This window comes from Cyprinodon tularosa, unplaced genomic scaffold (genome assembly GCF_016077235.1).
Source record: "Cyprinodon tularosa strain WSP-4 unplaced genomic scaffold, ASM1607723v1 ctg10, whole genome shotgun sequence".
Lineage (NCBI taxonomy): Eukaryota > Metazoa > Chordata > Actinopteri > Cyprinodontiformes > Cyprinodontidae > Cyprinodon > Cyprinodon tularosa.
In genome coordinates this window covers 674,130-693,189 of record NW_024037782.1, presented here as the reverse complement: position 1 = coordinate 693,189, position 19,060 = coordinate 674,130, and the positions used below count along the sequence as shown (strand labels likewise).

The 19,060-nt window shown below is 36.9% G+C and overlaps 1 protein-coding gene across 1 annotated transcript; it reads left to right on the top strand.

Moving 5' to 3' along the window:
- The first annotated feature begins 8,412 nt into the window (after positions 1–8,412).
- alas1 (aminolevulinate, delta-, synthase 1) lies at positions 8,413–13,435 on the top strand. Its single transcript, XM_038292129.1, has 11 exons — positions 8,413–8,581; positions 9,806–10,016; positions 10,142–10,324; positions 10,403–10,543; positions 10,652–10,871; positions 11,346–11,530; positions 11,607–11,786; positions 11,879–12,043; positions 12,460–12,728; positions 12,865–13,027; positions 13,115–13,435. Exons 2-11 carry the CDS (start codon positions 9,812–9,814, stop codon positions 13,273–13,275), a joined length of 1,872 nt encoding a protein of 623 aa, XP_038148057.1. The 5' UTR covers positions 8,413–8,581; positions 9,806–9,811; the 3' UTR covers positions 13,276–13,435.
- The last annotated feature ends 5,625 nt before the right edge of the window (positions 13,436–19,060 follow it).

Sequence of the window (19,060 nt, the reverse complement as noted above, 5' to 3'; positions counted from 1 at the left end):
GATCGCAAGCAACTTTAAAGCTGCAGTCTGTAACATTGAGAAGAGAGCAGACTTCGACTGAAAATTTGAAGAAAAACAGGTTTCACTCCACTCCCCCACCCTCTCTGCTTCACTCATGCCCCACCTCCAAGCTCCACCCCTCTCACAGCACCTGCGCGGCTACCGTATGGAGCGTCCAAGCAGCGTACGCTGCATGGAGTGTGAACCGGTAAGAGCGATAACACTCACCTCCAAGCAGCTAGATATAAGATGCTGGTTATACCGAAGTTTGCCGTGTAAGCAGTTGTCGGCAGGGGCAGTAAGGGCAGTTTCTCTTTCTCTGGTGGCTGTCGCTCCGCCATGACTTCCACGCGCGTCCTCCTGCGGCAGGTTAAGCGGTGGGGGGGAGCTGTGATTGACACTCCATCAGACGCTCCTCTTCTTCTTCTTCTTGTTTTATGGCGGTTGGCAAACAATTAAGAGGTGCATTACCGCCACCAACCAGTAATGAGTGTGGATCAAGACAGACATGCTCAAAAAAAAAAAAAAAAAAAAAGGGGAAAAAACCTAAATTCTTTTCACTAAACCTGTAGCCAATAAATAACGAAAAAGTAATCTTCCTTTAAATCTTCTTCCCACTGTTTTTGCCAATCTTCTCGGATCTTTCTTTTAAAAACTTTTAACTTCTATTTTACTCATATAAATTTTTATATCACTCTTACTTTGGTTTATTGCCATCTGCCTCAAGTTTTTGTATAACTTGATCCAACGACATATTCCTCATCCCCAAGAATTTTTCAGCTCCTTTAACAATGATTTTGATTTTCTCATTTTTATGTTTAACCTGGTCCGTGCAGTTAATAACATAAGCCACAAACAAAATAAGTTTGTCAAAGTCAACAGGGTTATAAACCCTGGCATGCTGCTCTGGTTCTCGCCTTAGTTCTTGAATGTTACTCACAGTTTCCTTTTGCTTTTCCTGAACCTTCTTTAACACCTCAGCATAACTTAGATTGTTTGTTGATTTCCAGACGCTCCTCTGGCTGTGATTGGTTGTTTTGACTCGTCCCGAATTATTCTTTCCAGATTGAAATACAGGCAGTATGCGGGACCAATTGAAGCAGTTTTTTTCACAGGTTACATATCACATGTACTGCTGTCTGGGCATAGGGACAGTTTTAGCCAATATGACAAAAAAGTGTTTTTTTAAAAACTTACAGACTTCAGCTTTAAGGTGCATACCGCCACCTACTGTTCATGAGTGTGTAGCAACATTGTTTTACATCTATTAAAGGAATAGTACACCCAAAACATGATTAGCCTTCATTTTCTACTCACCCCCATGCTGAACAACACTCTGGAGTACTTTTTTGATATCTCAAATACATCTGGAGATCTGGGAGGCTTATTGCTGTCTGCTGACATTCAAATAATGGAGGTCTATGGTGCCCGAGTCAAAAAGGTCCATAAAACTCCACAAAAAACGTGTCAATATTCCTCCATACTGCTCGTCCAATGTATTCCAAGTGTCCTGAGTGGGTAGCATCCAGAATTTACTCGAAACGAAGTCATTTAGAATGTTTTTAGAGCATAAACAGTAGTGTATAGGATTTCCTGAAAGCGCGCGCCGGCGCGTTCATGACGCTACGGAAGCCGGCAGACCAAACCAGAGTAGAAAATGAAGGCTAATCATGTTTTGGGTGTACTATTCCTTTAAATTCTATTTTTTAATTTTGTATTCTGAAGATAAATAAATAATGCTTTCCTTAATCTATAAATATCCTTCATATTTCCTTTATTTCCCACTAATCCTTTAGGACTCCATTCTTGGCCTGTCCTTTCAACTACTCTTCTCAATTTCTCCCTTTCAGGTTCATATGTTTTACAGTTCATCAATACGTGTTCTACATTTTCTATCTCTCCACATCCTTCACATTTATCATTATTTTTCCTCCCTATTAAGTATAAATTGTCATTTAAATAAGTATGACCTACTCTTAATCTGATCATTATTATTTCTTCCCTTCGGTTTCTCTCATTAATATTTCTATTTAATACTAACTTTTGTACTTTATATAATCTTCTTCCTTCTTTATCTTCATTCCACCTTTTCTGCCATTTTTCAAATTCTTTCCTCTTAATAAATGATTTTCCTTCCCCTTTTCCTAAAGGAATTGTAATTGTTATTGCCTCCCCTAAAGCCCTTTTTGCTAATTTGTCTGCCTTTTCATTTCCTTTTACTCCTTCATGTGCTGGTACCCAACAAAACCTAATATCAATGCCACCCCTGTATAATCTAAATAAACTGTGCTGAATTTCTAATACTAAATCTTTCTTATTATTTCCTTCTCCCTGAATACTTTCTAAAACTGCTTTGGAATCTGTGCATACCACCACCCTGTCTGCTCTGACCTCCTCAACCCATTGTAAACTCAATATAACTGCCACCATCTCTGCTGTGAAAACAGACAGTTGATCTGAAATTCTTTTAGAAATGTGTATTTTGAACTCTGGTACATATATTCCTATTCCCACACACCCTTTTAAAGTCTTAGAACCATCAGAATATATTTTAAGGTAATTATAATATGAGTTTCTTAAATATATATCAGTCTGTATCCCTATTTCGTTTAAATTCCAATCATTTTTCATTTTAATAAGTCTCATGTCTACATTTATCTCAGGAAATAGCCATGGAGGAATAACACTATTTGGATTAAACTGTGTTATTTCCTTATCCTCTAATCCAAACTCTTTAATCAATTTGCTTATAACCCATCCAAATCCATTATTATGGAACTTTGAATATTCCCAACAAGTTTGTAGAATTGTTGAAGTTACATTTTCATCAATACTACTTTTAATTTTCATCCAATATACTAAACCTAATTTCATTCTTCTCATTTCCAGTGGAGTTTCTCCAGTCTCGACTAAAATAGCGTTGATAGGTGTTGTTTTCACTGCTCCTGTACATATACGTAAATCTCTACTCTGTAATCTGTCTATCCTTTGTATTCTTCTGCTTCTCCTCCTCCTTCTTGGATTTATTGGCGGTTGGCATCAAACTCTTAGTAGCATTACCGCTAATTACTGGTATGGAGTGTGGTTCGTGATGGTCTATCTACTAATAAACATATATATAAATTTAAAAAAATAAAAACTACACACACAGATGCATCCCATCTGTATTCTGCCCATCTATATGCACATACACACATTCATATACACACCTTCTATGATCAAATTCTAGGAAATAATGTAGTTTTCTTTAAAAATCGAATGACTGTTTGTATGTTTTCCTCAAATTCTTACTCAAAATATCTACAAAATTTATATTTTCCATAATATATTAAGCTCTCTACTCATATATCTTCTTTCTCTTTCATATCTGTGACATTCCAGTATAACATGTTCAATTGTTTCATATTTTCCACAGTAATCACATTTGCCAGTAGTATTCAATTTTTAAAGTGTATATTTAAGTCCTGTATGCTTAAATCTTCACCTCGTTAAGTATCTCTCTTCTTTTTCCTACTATCTTCTCAATTTTATAAAACCATCATCCTGTTTCTTTCTTCATCCAACCTTTTTTGCTGTAAGGCTAATAAAATTGCCAACATTTCTCCTGTGTATGCTGATAATCCATCCTGTTTTTATATTGAATTCTGGTACCACAAAAGCTATTCCTATTTTTCTTTTTGCATATTTGTTGCATCTGTATAAATTTGAATATATTAATAATAATTGTTTAAATTTAACTGTACTAAATAACTATCTACGGTGTAAGATTTATCTTGTTTCTTTTCCATTATTGACATAACTACTGCTGCTTCTGGAAGAATCCATGGTGGTATAGCTGATAGTGGTATTGTTTGAGTTTATTTTCTGAATCAGTCATTTTAAAATCTTTTCTTTTCAATTGTAAACCCAAAAATCCTCATTTCTTTTTCCCAACATGGATTTAAAATTTCCTTAGTTGGATGTTAATTTTTTCTTGTGCTTCTTCTTTCTCTCCAGCCTGGACCCACAGAGAATGATCTTATCAAATATGGACCAGGAAGCTCTTTACCACAGCTACACAAAAGCAATTAACCAAAGAAATCTTCAGAACCGACCGGTCTACATCTGGACAGATAAAAGCACCCCAGGGAAGGACTTTATACAAGCCTCCAATCAAAAAACGAACTGGTGATCTCCAACTGAGAATTTTACACGGTGCCATGGCCACAAACTGATTTTTATTGGTTGTTAATCAGGCTGTTTTAAACGGTTGTCCTTTCTGTGGTCTCTCTGAAAATGTGTTCCATGTTTTTATGGAATGCACAAAACTAAAGATCATTTTTAGCCTTTTAATGAGTGTTTTTAGTCCTTTTGGGACAGGTTTTATAAATGTTCTTTTTGTAGGAGGAGTTTATCACAATAGGAAAAATAAGCCAAAGGCCCGGCTTTTAAATGTTTTTATCAGTGAACCAAAGATGGCCATTTACTTGTCCCTTAGAGACAGACTGCAGAAGGGACCTTATCTTGATGCCAGAAAAAGACTGGAGTTTCCCTTCCACAGAGCCACAAAGAACATGCAGGATTTTATTCAGTCGTGGGATGCTAACAAAAATTTTTGTGCTGTGTCAGATGAATGACAACTACAATTTAACAAGCTCTTCATTTAATGATTTTTTTAGCTGACACTTGTTTTTACATTAATAGAGATTTTTAACTGACACCTTTTCACATCAGTAATTGTTTATATATTTTGAATGGTGTAAATAAAGTGTTGTTAAAAGTCAAAGTCAAAAAAGTCTTCTTCTTCTTATAGAGATTTGTGGCAGTTGCCAGACCAACTTCTGAGTAATTGGACTGGAGTGAGGACAGGAGATTTACAGCAATCAAAAAATAAACAAACAATGAAACAACCTCAAGAGGTTACAATTAAATGTCCAAATAAGGTTTGGTGGTAATTTACATGTCTTCAGACACAGAACCTGGATAACAGAGCAATGATCAGAGGGGATGGGGATGTTTCACAGCTCACAATATTATGTATCATGTTGAAAGGGATCAGCCAATAGTCCAACCTTGAACACTGACCATTACTTGAAGAATTGAGCCAGGTGAATTGTCTTACATTAAGATTCCTTAATCTCCAAAAATCTGTCAGTTTAAAACTGGAGACTAATTTATTATAAATATAATCAAAGAGAGGATGCGGTCCTCTTGTGGGGAAACTGTCAGTGAATCCATCTGGAAGTACATTAAAGTCTCCTCCAATGATAAACTGTCTGAGACTTGTGACTTGCAACACAATTACTCCCACTTCTGACTATCAGTCTCATACCCTATATGTAACCCCTCAGGAGTAAAGAGGGTTTAACGTTAACAGACTTTTTTTCTAGTTTTTTTTTTACCCCCCCACCCCATTGTTGGAGCTTCAGTTTGACCTTAATCATATATACAGTTACATCAAACAGCAAGAAGAATATAGGCCTATACAATCATTCAATTCCATCCAGTATGTGGTTGTAGTATAACCAACAGCCTCTGCCAAGTGTTTATGTGTGTTTAGTTTTCACCAAATATGCTGCTGTGCATTTATTCTTTTCTGGGTTGCTACAGACATTAAATATCTTTATATTTTCTTTAGTTGTTTACATAAACAAAACCTGAAAAATAAAAATCTCTAAGGTGCCACATGTTTATGCAATAGCCTAAAATGAACTGCAGGGGGCAGCAGAACTCCGCGAACGTAATGAGTAACCAAGGGCGTAGAAACGCTTATTGGATTTTACAAAACCACTGTATATCAATGTCATCTTTAGGTCTTTACTTGTTATATTTATTCCAAATTCATGTTTAAAATAACCACTTTTTTTGACTGGTGGTTAAAACAATTATTTTGAAGAAAATACTCTTACCTTGGTCTCACTGTCAGTTTTTATTTCTCTTTATCTTATTTTTAAGATGTATCATCTACCTATTATAAGATATAAACAGGTCAACTAAAAAACAGAATCAATACATTTCAATCAACCCTTTTCTATCTGACATCCTGTCCCTGCAACTTATAAATATGTTCATGTCAGACACATGTGAACCAGCAGACTAGACTGACCTTTGACTTGAAACCCCGCTGCACAGTGTTGTAATGTTTGTTTCTGAGACATATCTGACCTGACAGCCATTTGCTGTTTGCTGAGGCTAGTCCCATCTGCTTTTAACAAGCATTCTTATATAATATTATTAATGTTACTTGTGATTTGTGATTCGTGACACGCATTTTTAGAATATTTTCTCTTCTTTTATGTGACCAATGATAGAAGAGATTACAGCTGTTTAACATCCTTATATTAATATCTATATAAGTAAAATACAGTGTTGTAACCTTTATCTAAAGATGTCCATCTACCTCAACACACCTTAGTGAAATGATCAGGCCATTAACAGGACTTGGAAGAGAGTGAACTGCATGCTGAGGAGGTTTGTGGAAGCAGAAACACTTCTAAAAGGTTCAGGAAACTTGACCTTGAGGAATGGAGCTGAACTCTGATCTAAAGTGTTCTAAAGAGTAACACTACAATTATCAGTGATGGGTGGAGCCCCTTCAGCCTCTCAGTGTTGACAAACAGCTGAATCTGTCTTGTAAGTAGGAAAAACTTATAGAAGCTGTCTCTCTACCAGCCAGTAGGCAGAGGGCAGCAAAAGGGAAGGTGTTGTATCACTCTATGCTACAGTCTGAACCTGTAGCATAGTCTGAAACCTCAAACTCAATGCTATTCCTGACATTTAGAATTGAAAAAACTTCCTGGATGTCTTCAAACTTGGAAACCAAGTCCAGTGTATTTTATTATTATTATTTTTTTTTTTTTTTCATTTTTTGGAATACAGTCTGAGACTTTCTCTGATATCATGAACCTGCTGAATAATGTCTTGTTCTACATTAATTATTATAAAGGGATTATTATGAATATTATTGTAAAAATTTTATTAAAACGATAATGTGCAGAAATTCATAAATTAAAAACAGCAATTTTACAAATTACAGATATGACACAAACGCAACTTAAAACATACCAACAGATTTACCCTGTTGAATGTTTTTGATGCACTTAAATGTCTCAGGTCTTTAAAGAAAATGTTCCTATCAGATAAAGAGTTCACATTTTAAATTACTGTATCAGTGATTCATTTGTTAAGGGAAAATGTTGTCCAAACCCACATGGAGTTTTAGATATACTCTTGGAGTAATCTGATTAAGCCTGTTCTGTTTTTCCTTCATGTCAGGGTAATGGCTCCCACTTTTGTTTACTGGAGCTTAAAAGACATGAAAATGGCTTTGTAAACACTGTCCACATCAACTTTCTTCCTCATCTAGTCTTAAATTTCTTTGAAATGTTTACCTTTTTGAGATCTTTCTGAGTATTTCCTGTTACCCAACAGGTTCTAATTATTTCTTGACTGTACAATGTTTACATTATTCAGGTCTGAATATAACCTGCAAAACTGAACTATGCTTTTTGTGAGTCAAATGGGGTTCAAGACAATGAAATAACTATAAAAATGAGGGGATTCCTCTTAAACCAGGTAGGATTTTTTTTTTCAATAAATGAAATAATCCTTTGAACATGTTTTTGGTAAGAAATTTGTTTTTTGATGCCTAAAAATGTCAATGACAGATAAAGAAGAGTAGTAATCTGTAATAAGGAAAGCACTTTGGTAGGGTAATGTATATTTAAAGTAAATGTGCATTACTAAAAAGCCAAAAAATAAACAATTTTTATAATTTTTTAAAATACAATTTGTGTAAAACGGCATTCAGTACGCAAAAGCAAAAGGCAAAATGCTACAAAATAATCATTATATAACACATACAAGTTTTAATGAGTGAGATAAAAAATAAACAGTTGAAAAAGTATTTTAAAGGTGACACCATGCAAAGAAGGGCAAATAAATGTCCTTTTGTTGGGCAAGTTTACAACTATCAGTTTGTTTATTATTTTGATTTTTAACGTTAATTTAGTATTTTTTGTTTTGTTTTGTTTGTTTTTTATTGAAAAAATGTTTCTGTTATTTACATTTCTAGGTGAAATCAGTCATTTGATTATGATATCTACAGTTTTATCCCTACATTGTCTTTCTGACTATGAATAAATAACCTCTGTAGTCGAATATAAACTTATCTTTATTATTCCAACTCTTAGGGGAAGAAACAAAGCTTACTCATAGTTTTTAAAGCTTACTTATACTGTATCCTGGTTGCCAATAAAGCAAAAAAAAAAAAAGCCAATAAAGCAAAAAAAAAAAAATAAGCAAAAAAAATAAAAAATAAAAAAAAGCAAAAAAAATTGTATTCTGGTTCTACGGGAACTGTAACTGACGTATTTGATGTAAGTATCGCGAGACTCAGCCATGCCGTGGAACCTTATAAAACCCGGCTTGTCTTCGTCCTCTTCGTTCGTCCTCAGTGCAGGATAACGCAGCTCCTTCTGCCTCTTCAACTAAGGAAATCAAGTTTTTTAGACCGGGTATTCTATTTATTCAACCCCCGTACTGATATTCTGCCTTCAACGTGATTTTTAAGTAATCTGTGGCATCGTGTTTATCTCTAAAGGTGAGTTTGTTGTTTAAATTTCTTGACCGTGTTACATCCTCACTTCTGGTTGCCTAATATGGCAGCGAGGCTAACATCAAGCTAGGTCAACCGGCAAGAATCAGGGGAGAGGCTCTTATGTTCACACTACGGTAGCATTGGAATGACAGGATAGCTTTATTTTATACACATTGGAACAAAAGAATATCTTTTAAATGTTTTGGGCTTTTTTATTACTATGTCGGGGGAAAATTAGCTAAGTGATATAACGTTAGCTAACGTTACCCTTCCTATGACGTTGGGGGGGTTATGAAATTTTAATAATGGTAGTACAACATCTTACTTATAAACAATTTATATGTTGTATCAGTTTAAATTAAAGGTAGAAAAAATTGTTTTAAAGCCAATTTGGATATTATTACGTAAAAAAATGGGAGGGCTTAAAACGTTCAAAATTATTGATCAGGTAAAAACCAATTTAAGATTAGAAAGTACAATGTTATTACACTAAATTAGCAATAATAAACAAAAAACATTTGTGACAAGTTTTGCTGGGTGTTGTAGCTTTTTCATAAGTTTAATTGCGAAATTTGAAGTGAGTAGCCTACTCTACAGGAATGTTTAAATTCGTCAACATGTAAGAATCCGACTTTTAGAGGTTTTTGAAAATAAATTATATTTATTATCCTGCTGTCAACAGACGCTAGTTTCCGCAACCATAGCCCTAGATGTTCTCACAGGTGTTTAAGGAGTTATGGGTGAACATCAGAGGAAAAAATAGTAGTAAATCCCTTTTTTCTCTCTTTGATGTAATGGATATTTAATATGTGTCATAACTACATAACTAAGGTCAAAGATGAGCTTTCCGAGAGAGATCCCGCCTCCAAAATAACAGATACAAAATAGAAAAATAAAGGCAACAAAAAAACATAATACCTGACCATAGGTTTTAATAGCCTGTAACAACATATTTTAGTCAATCTTAGCAGTTTGGTTTTCTTTATTTTTACCGCTCTGATTTCCTTTAAGCTTTTTCATTGAAATGTTTAGGTCTTGTTAGATTTTATTTCCATTACATTTGTACATGTGTTTTTATTTCATTGCTTTTTTTTTTTTTTTTTTTTTAACAATTCCTTAAGATTTGGTATAGCTTCAGATGGCAACTATTCTTTCTTCCTTTTTGATAATTTTTAGTGTATATATTAAGTTTCCTCTCTCTTTCTCCCCTTTGTGTATTTTAATCAGTTAATTATGGATGTGATCGTGCGTCGCTGCCCCTTTCTGGCCTGCGTGCCTCAGGCCTTTTTTCAACAGTCCAAAAAGACCATGGTGACATATGCACAGCGATGTCCAATCATGATGGAGCTGGCCTCAAAACCCATGGCTCCGTCGATGGCACGAGCCCTGTGCTCTTCGTCCTCCAACCAAAAGACTGACATCAAGGATGCTAATGAAGGTGAAAATAAATAATGCACAGAATAGGATGCAAATTGGAATTCATTGGCTTCTCTGTTTTGTATTGTGTTGGTTTAAGCCATGCAAGTTGAACGAGTTGGGGTTTACATTTTTTATGTCTTTCAGCTGCTGCAAAGAGAGTGGAGTCCAAGCTGCCTACTGGTCATTCTGTGCAAGCTGCAGGACAGGGCGTGGCTTCCAAATGCCCTTTCCTTGCTGCTGAGATGAAGCAGAAGAACAGTGGTGTGGTCCGTCAAGTTACTGTGGAGTTCCAGGAGGATGTTGAGGAAGTGCGCACCGTTCAGAAAGGTGAGATATATAGTAAATGTTTACACTTTTAGCTCACTGTGCAGGGCTGTGCTTAATACTATTGTTCACCTGTTTTAGAGATTTCACCTGCCCAGTTGAAGCAGCCATCATTGGCCAGCACCACTAAAGTGCCAGAGCCAAGTAATTTGATGAAGAATCTCTTAAAGCAGCGTCCCAAAAGGGTCACCCATCTGCTGCAGGACAACCTGCACGGCAGTAGTAAGTTTTTTTTTGTTTTTTGTTTTTTTTTCAGTGTTGAGCGTTGCAACATTTACTTCTGAAGAACGTTAAGTAAGTTTTAACCTAACCTTTTTTTATGTATTGCAGTGTTCCGCTTCCAGTATGATGAATTTTTTGAGAAGAAGATAGAAGAGAAGAAAAACGACCACACATACCGTGTGTTTAAGACCGTGAACCGCCGGGCCACCGAGTTTCCCATGGCAGATGACTTCACGGGCTCCCTGGAGGATAAACGGGAGGTGTCCGTTTGGTGTAGCAACGACTACCTGGGCATGAGTCGGCACCCTCGAGTCGTGCAGTCGATAATGTGAGTAAGATAAACCGGGCTTGCATGTGTAGCCTTCATTTTACAACATTTACCCTAGTTCCTTGGTTCAAGGTCTGTTATGTAATAAAGAAAATATTTGTGTTTGGTGTATGTCTCCTGGTGATTACCTCAGGGCTTTTGTCCCACTGTAACAGGCCAGACAGAAAGAACTAGAAAGGCTTAGAGACACTATGCAATGATTAGATATAACCTGACACCTGGGAAGGGTGCCTGTACTACGCCTCTATGGAAATAGCTGGTCAGAGTTCAAATGAGAAGTGTTCTTTTCCTCTCAACGTGCCTTAGCCTGCCTGTCCTTTTAGGCTGTGCATTTGTAACACTTGTTGCTCAAGGATAATTTCACAGCTACTATAGCTTTTATCTGGAAAACAGGCGTGGATCGTTATGTATGTACTTCTTGAGAAAAGCAGAACAGGTTTAATGTATTTTTGTGTGCTTTCTTCTTTCTTTCAGGGACACTTTACAAAAGCATGGCTCAGGGGCAGGGGGGACCAGGAACATATCTGGGACCAGCAAATTCCATGTGGAGCTGGAACAAGAGTTGGCTGACCTTCACAACAAGGATGCTGCCCTGCTCTTCACCTCCTGCTTTGTTGCAAACGACTCCACCCTTTTCACTCTCGCCAAGATGCTCCCTGGTAAGAAACGTTTGTGAGGAAAATGACGAGTGTATTAATTATAGTTCTCACTAACTATCTTCCCTCACAATATCAGGTTGTGAGATTTACTCGGACGCCGGCAACCACGCCTCAATGATCCAAGGCATCCGGAACAGCGGTGCTAGGAAGTTCATCTTCCGCCACAATGACCTGGCTCATCTTAGAGAGCTGCTGGAGAAGGGAGACCCCACCAAACCCAAGATAGTGGCGTTTGAGACTGTCCACTCCATGGATGGTCAGTTTTATCTTCTCATCTGGAAACATCAGTTACATTTCTTAAAAGTGCTGTTCTCTAACCTGCGCTGTGCTGGATGCTCTGAAACGCAGGTGCTGTGTGTCCCCTGGAGGAGATGTGTGATCTAGCTCATGAGTTCGGCGCCATCACATTTGTCGACGAGGTTCATGCGGTGGGTCTGTACGGGGCCAGAGGAGGAGGAATCGGAGACAGGGATGGTGTAATGCACAAGATGGATATCATTTCAGGAACATTAGGTTAGCATTCAACATTGACTAAAAAGATACTGATTTTTGAAAGGTTGTTTATCAGTTAGAAGCTTTTTGTTTATGTTGTACTTTTATTTTTGGGATGTTTTATTTCTGAGCTAAAAGGAACTGCTCCTGGTTTGTGTGACTCATCCTGGTCTTTATGTTTTTTTGCTTGCCTGAGGATTAAGCCTCACTGGTGCCAGGAGTAGCCCTGTTGTTGCTAGGAAACTGTGCTCGCTCATTGTCGTCTTATTGAGTTACTGTGTCGCTGTGAAGCTGATTAGATTAGCATTTCTACCTCACCAGCTCCACCACTCTTTGCATCTGTTGTTTTAGGAATTAGTTTTAGTTTTATTATGATTTTTGTCTTGATTCTACCTTCAGGAAGCAACTTTAAAATGATTGGACGTTTTGTTTTCCAGGGAAAGCTTTTGGCTGTGTTGGGGGCTACATCGCCAGCACCTCTTCACTTGTGGACACCGTTCGCTCCTACGCAGCCGGGTTCATCTTCACCACCTCCCTCCCCCCCATGCTTCTGGCTGGGGCCCGGCAGTCAATCCAGACCCTTAAGGGGGAAGAAGGTCGCATGCTGAGGCGTAAACACCAACGTAACGTGCAGCTGCTCAGACAGATGCTAATGGACGAAGGGCTCCCTGTCGTGCACTGCCCCAGCCACATCATCCCAGTTCGGGTAATTTACGATTTAGTTCACAGCTTAATCTCATCAAACAGAAACACTAAGTACAGACAACCTGATTAGCTTTAAGCCCTACGTAAGACCCCACTGATGGCTCCTCTTTAATCATCTCGTGACTTTTTGATCCTAGGTGGCAGACGCTGAGAAAAACACAGAGGTGTGTGACATCATGATGAATCGCCACAACATCTATGTGCAGGCCATCAACTACCCCACCGTTGCAAGAGGGGAGGAGCTTCTACGCATTGCCCCCACACCTCACCACACCCCAGAGATGATGAAATACTTTGTTGGTAAGATTTGACAACAGTCATTTGCTCCCTCAAAGTGTAACAGGTTGCGCCTAACTTCTAACCTATCTTGATCTTTTATTATTTCAGAGCGGTTGGTGCACACGTGGAAGGAGGTCGGCCTCGATCTGAAGCCCCACTCCTCGGCAGAGTGCACGTTCTGCCAGCAGCCGCTTCACTTTGAGCTGATGAGCGAGCGGGTGAAGTCGTACTTCAGCGGCCTCAGCCACCCAATCTCAGCCTGCGCATAACACTACTCATTAATGCTCGCGCATTATGGCACATAAGCACCCATTCCTCTGTCGCTGTCATAAAATGTATTAATTATGTTTAATAAGTCCTATTATATGTAATATTTAAGATATTCTATCTTCAGATGTTCTATAAGCTCCAAATAAAGCATAAAAGGAACATTAGTTTACCTGTTTTTTGTGTCTTTAAACAATTATTGATTAAAATTTATAGTACAATTGATAAATATGGAAGAAGATGGCCCATGATAAATGACTACCTTTCTAAGGGTGTTAATAAAGAAATTATCTGGATTTATATTAAACTGCTTCACTCTGACAACCCCAAAATCCATTGCTAAAAACTGCACTTCAAAGTATATTAATAAATGGAGCCCTTTTGTGTGTAATTTAAGCTTGGCTTGAGTCTATTGTTTTATGAAGACCAAGGAATAGAAAATATGTGCAGAAATATGTTAAACCAATTTTTGCTATAAAACTATATCGTTAGTTGAAGAGCCCTGTTCAAAAAGAAGATACAGTTGAGATTGAAGGTTTACATACCTTCCTTTAAAGACAGAAAAGGCTCCAATAAAATAAATTGAAATTGACAAAAGTAACATTGAATTGAAATGTGTGTATGTACTCATAAATAAAACAAGTGAACAAGCATAAAGTAGTTCCTGAGCAAAAATGTTGCTTGGCTACATTTTAAGGCAATCACGGAAATCAGGTGTTTTCTGTAAAGCTCAGTCAGACTGAACAACTGAGCTGCAACTGTTGACAGGTATGTTGGTTCATGAGCCACGTAGAAATGAGGAAAATTGTACTCTGGTTATAGGGGGAAAGAGTGATGTAAAACTAGTAAAGCAGTGGTGTCAAAAGTACACATTTTTTTACTTAAGTAGAAGTATAGATACTGCAGTTTAAAAACACTCTAGTAAAAGTTGAAGTATCAACTTGACCTCTTTACCCAAGTAAAAGTGAAAAAAGTACGTGCTCCAAAAACGACTTAAAGTATAAAAGTATAAAGTAACCTTTTAAAACAGCCAGATGCCACTATATGAATTGAAAGCTCAATTTCTCGACCATTTCGAAAATTTCTTTGAGAAAGAGCAAAGGTTGAGGGAGGTCTTTTTGGTCTCCGTCTCCATCTTCCGATACGCTCTCACCTGTGTCCGACCTTTCAGACATTTCAACATCTTTTTCTGAATCCGACATTGTAGTATAGCATAGACAATTCACGTTTGCAGTTTGAAGAACACCTGCTTACTTCTGATGATTTCCTTTAGCTAACCAATGAGTGTTTGCGTTATATGACTCATCCAATTACATTAGATATATGATCTGCATTGGATGGCGCACATGATGTGAAATAAATATTTATAAACATAAAGCCAAAGCCAAGAATAACGAGTAATGTTTGTTTTAAAATTGTAAGGAATATAAAGTACAGATATTTGTGTGAAAATGTAATAAGTAGAAGTCAGAAGTAGGAAGAAAAATAAGTAATGGAGTAAAGTATAGATACCTAGAAAGTGCACTTAAGTACAATAACGAAGTATTTGTACTTCGTTACTTGACACCTCTGTAGTAAGACACAGGCAGACCTAATGCTGAATAAAGGTAACACGGTACATGTTCTGCAACTGTAACAGCCAGAGGCAGTTCTACAAAGTATTGGTTCACTGGGACTGAAAAAAAGCTCATGCCCTACTTATCTGTAATTTTTTCCCTTTTCTGTTTTCCATTTCTTTGTGTTGGTCTAAGACATAAAATCATTCATAACTAACCATTGAGGTTGATTCATGACAAAGTTTTGAAAATATCTAGTGGGTATTAACACTTTTAGAAAGCACTGCAAACAGGAAAGTCTGGTTTCAGACAATACCACCTCTCACCCTGACAAGGTTTACCTTTTCTGATTAACTGTGTTAGAAGCTCTAGATAAGGCAAGAGCTTCTTAAGAGTGATTTTAGCCACCTGTAAGTTGTTTAATCAACTTAGCCTTCTTATGGACTGCTTTGATTACACAAATCAAGGTGTTAATGCCTTTTAAGCCAGAGTCAAACCAACTCTGTGAATTTTAGATCACCTTTCCAAGGAAATGTTTCAAAATCTAGAATCTGGAATGATTAATGTTTAGAATCTATAATAAATGTAAAGATCTTTATTTAGCAGATGCTGATAATGTGCCACGAGCTTCTTAACAACCACTTAAGAAGCTCATGGCACATCGAAGAGGTGCCAACTCTCCAGCTTTAATCAGCAGTTCACCTACATGTCAATGACAGGAGCGCACAGAAATATCTTTATTCTGTATCGAATATATTATATATATTTGCAACAGTTTTGTTTTGTAATTGTATAGGTTGCATTTGATGTAAATTAAAGCTTAACTAGACATGCACTGTAAGATAAACTTTAGCTAGAGCAGACATATAGTATGTCTCCTATTCAAAGTAATATTGTAGCTCTGAGCTTTTCTATTCAATCAAGAAAGTACTCTATCTGAAATCTCAGCCATCTGTGTAACAAAAGGGGTGCATATGGGATTTACTGCCCCACACATTTAGTGCAATTTAATACTTTGTCTAAATAGAAATAGGTCACCGTAATGAGATTGGCTACGCTCACTGAAAAGGCCGAACCTTTATGATACTTTGGCCTTGTTATTTCAGCACAGAGCTGTACTTTTTCTATTTTTTTTTTTTTATATAAATTTAGGACATTGACACCTTTCCCTCACTGTTTGGCTCCCATTAATACATAGAATAGGAAGTGATATCAGTGTTATTTGCCATGGAAGAATTTGCATATATATATATCTATATATATATATATATATATAGATATATATATGCAATATAGGGATATATTGTTCTCATTTTACTATGCATAATACAATAATTTGAAGGGGAAAAGATTATATAAATAGGTTTAGAAGATCCAAATGTACAAAAGGAATCCCAAGGTGAGGATAATCAATACATTAAAACATTAAATGTCATTAAATCTCAGACTGTTGCACTGCTACACTCTAAACCTTTTAAGGGAAGCTTTGCCAATTTCCCTTTTAAAACATCTTCTTAGTTAACAGAGCTTCTATCACAATCCAGCATCCACCATCCGTCAGTTAAAGGTTGCAAATGTCACAGCTGTCTTACAAAAAAGGAGAAGTTCTCTAAAAATGGAAGTGAGAAACATTTTTGGTTTTTACTAAGAAACCGAGGTTTCTATTATAATGCGTTAATGTTTCCACTTCTAAGTTGTTTCCTAGCGGGTACTGCAAGAAAAAGCTTATGTTCATGTATTTACAGAGGGATTGAATGACTCTTAGACGTCACTTCTTACAATCTTACATGTCAGCGTTTTTATTTGGATGTGATGAAAGAGTTTGACAGAGAGCAGGACATAAGTGAAAGATAGGAGCCAAAGAATATGTGGTTTGGTTTGTTTTTTTAATTTTTTATTCACAAAAAAAATCTGAAAATAGAGATGTGAATATTATTTCTACCACTCTGTGTTAATATATTCACCTTATTTACATGTGGAGCTTTTTGGGGGTATCTCTCTACCACCATTGCAAAACCTGCATTTCTGCTTGTTCCGACAGAGAAGCCCAAATTAATTTTGACTTGAGGTAGGGTGATAATTTGTGTACATAGCTACTAAGGTCTTCCAACTGATTCTCATTTATATACATGATCTTTTATTACTTTCCTTTTACTTCGCAATAATTTACTTTTGTTTCCTCAAATTCTATATATAAATAAAATCTTTTTTTGCAACTGTATGCAGAAAGTTTAGTAATATGAATAACTAAACTTGAAAGCAGTCTTTAATCGCTGATATGGATGACTGTATATCCTATATCACTATTTGTGACCAAAAAAATACTTAAGGAACCTGAAGTTGCAAGATTTGACCAATGTCTTCATACCTGAAATAGGTTAAGACACAGAGTGATGAAATGGGTTTCAAAACTGAAAGAAGTAGCAGAACCCTAAAGGGGGGAAGTTGCTTTGCAGAAAAGAAGAAATAAAAGTAAAACATAAACACCCAAAAAATGACTTTCATTCTAACATTATATGAGGAGATTTGATGGTTTTAAATTAAGTCACACGCCTGCCTAAGAAGAGTTTATCACAGGGTGATGATCTAATAAGGAGGCCAGAATGACTTCAGATAAATCCCACTTTGTTCATGAAATGTATACTCATGATCTGATGGGTTTTTTATTGGATTTTTCCCTGTATGTGTTTTGATTTTTTTCTTTAATGCTATGTTTTTTTCTTTTTAAGTCTTTCGTTGGTTATTTCCAAATGTTTGTTAATATTATTTGTTTTATATACTAGTTTGTTTTTTTAGTTTTTCATTGTACTTCCCTGTTTACAGTTCAGTTTCCATCCTTTGATTTCTTTTGTTTCTACCTGCTCTGTTCCTTCTGGTTCATTAGTTCTCTTTAACCTTAAGCTGCTCTCTCCCTCAGCTGCAACTCATCCGTGTCAGGTCAGTTGCAGACCACCTCTAAGATTCTGTAGAAAGTAGATCGGCCGTAGTTCCCAGGGTTTGCCTGAAGGATATTCTGCATGAAGTTTTCATGTTCTTCCCATGTGTGTTGGAGTACTTTCTTGGTACTCTGGTTTTCTCCCGATGTTCAAAAACATAATCCTTGGGTTTACTGATATATCTGAACTTCCCTTGGCTGTTTGTGCATAGCTGTATGTCCATGTGTTGCCCTGCGATGGCGGCGCCGTCTGTCCAGGCCATCCACGGCCTTTCAACTGGATATAGGCACCAGTATGGATCAATTTGTTATCTACTGAATCATTTTGTTACCATGTCCTTCTTTTCTAAGCCAACCCCTTATATTTCTTGCTTCTACAGTTTGTAGTTGTGAAATACAATGTCTTTCATTTTTACTAACATTCTTCTCCCTAGTTCTGCTTTGCAGTCCTTCATAACGAAACATGAGGTATACATTTTATATTCTCTTATTTATGTGGTTAAGAAAGTCCTAATAAAAAAGTAATCATAATTCTTAATTACTGCTACACCTAAGCTTTGTATGTTTTTCATCTTAAAGCAACACTATATTACCCTGGTGACAGCTTGACTGGGCCTTGGTACCTGGCTCAGTCTGACCCCTGCAGGATATTGCATCCTCAGATCTCACCTTTATGTCCATGGCTGATATGCTCCAGTGTAGTGGGTTGCAGGTGGAGGCTGTGGGATTGTCCCTGGCTCCTCTGCTGTTCTCTGAGTGGGGGTGTCAGGCTGTCCCTACAGGAGGCTCCCAGAACACTGGCGCTGGGTGTCTGTGACTCCAGTCTTCCTTGTGTTGTTTTGGGTTGTGGGTCTGTGGGTCTTGAGGTTCAGGCAGGGACAGGTCTGCAGGAGGTTAAGAGGGGACAACTGCCCACCTACGGTAGAGCCCACCCCCCTACTTTTATGTCATTAAAATACTTGTAATTATAAATTGTTGTTTGTCCAAAAGCCCCTTTATAATTAAATATACAATAAAACCAGCCTTAAAATGAAACATTAGTTTACCAAAAACATGTAATGTATATTGTAATTTTTTTTTATCATGCATATAATATAGCTTTTGATATAGAATTTAATATGATATCAAAAAACATTGCTATTTTTACTGGCCAAAAAGTAAGGAATGAGAAGTAAGAAAAGACTGTGACTTTTGCAAAGCAAGAATGATAGAGAGAACAGGAGGGTTGCAGGTAAGAGAAGCCCCTGAAAGTGGAACAACGGATGAAAGGAGGAATATTATGTTAGCATAAGTGAT

Excerpts from the sequence above, each read along its gene's own strand:
- alas1 (XM_038292129.1), top strand. The coding sequence starts at position 9,812 with ATGGATGTGATCGTGCGTCGCTGCCCCTTTCTGGCCTGCGTGCCTCAG. Across the intron at positions 10,544-10,651 it reads GGACAACCTGCACGGCAGTA|TGTTCCGCTTCCAGTATGAT; the intron begins GTAAGTTTTTTT and ends TATGTATTGCAG. Across the intron at positions 10,872-11,345 it reads CGAGTCGTGCAGTCGATAAT|GGACACTTTACAAAAGCATG; the intron begins GTGAGTAAGATA and ends TCTTTCTTTCAG.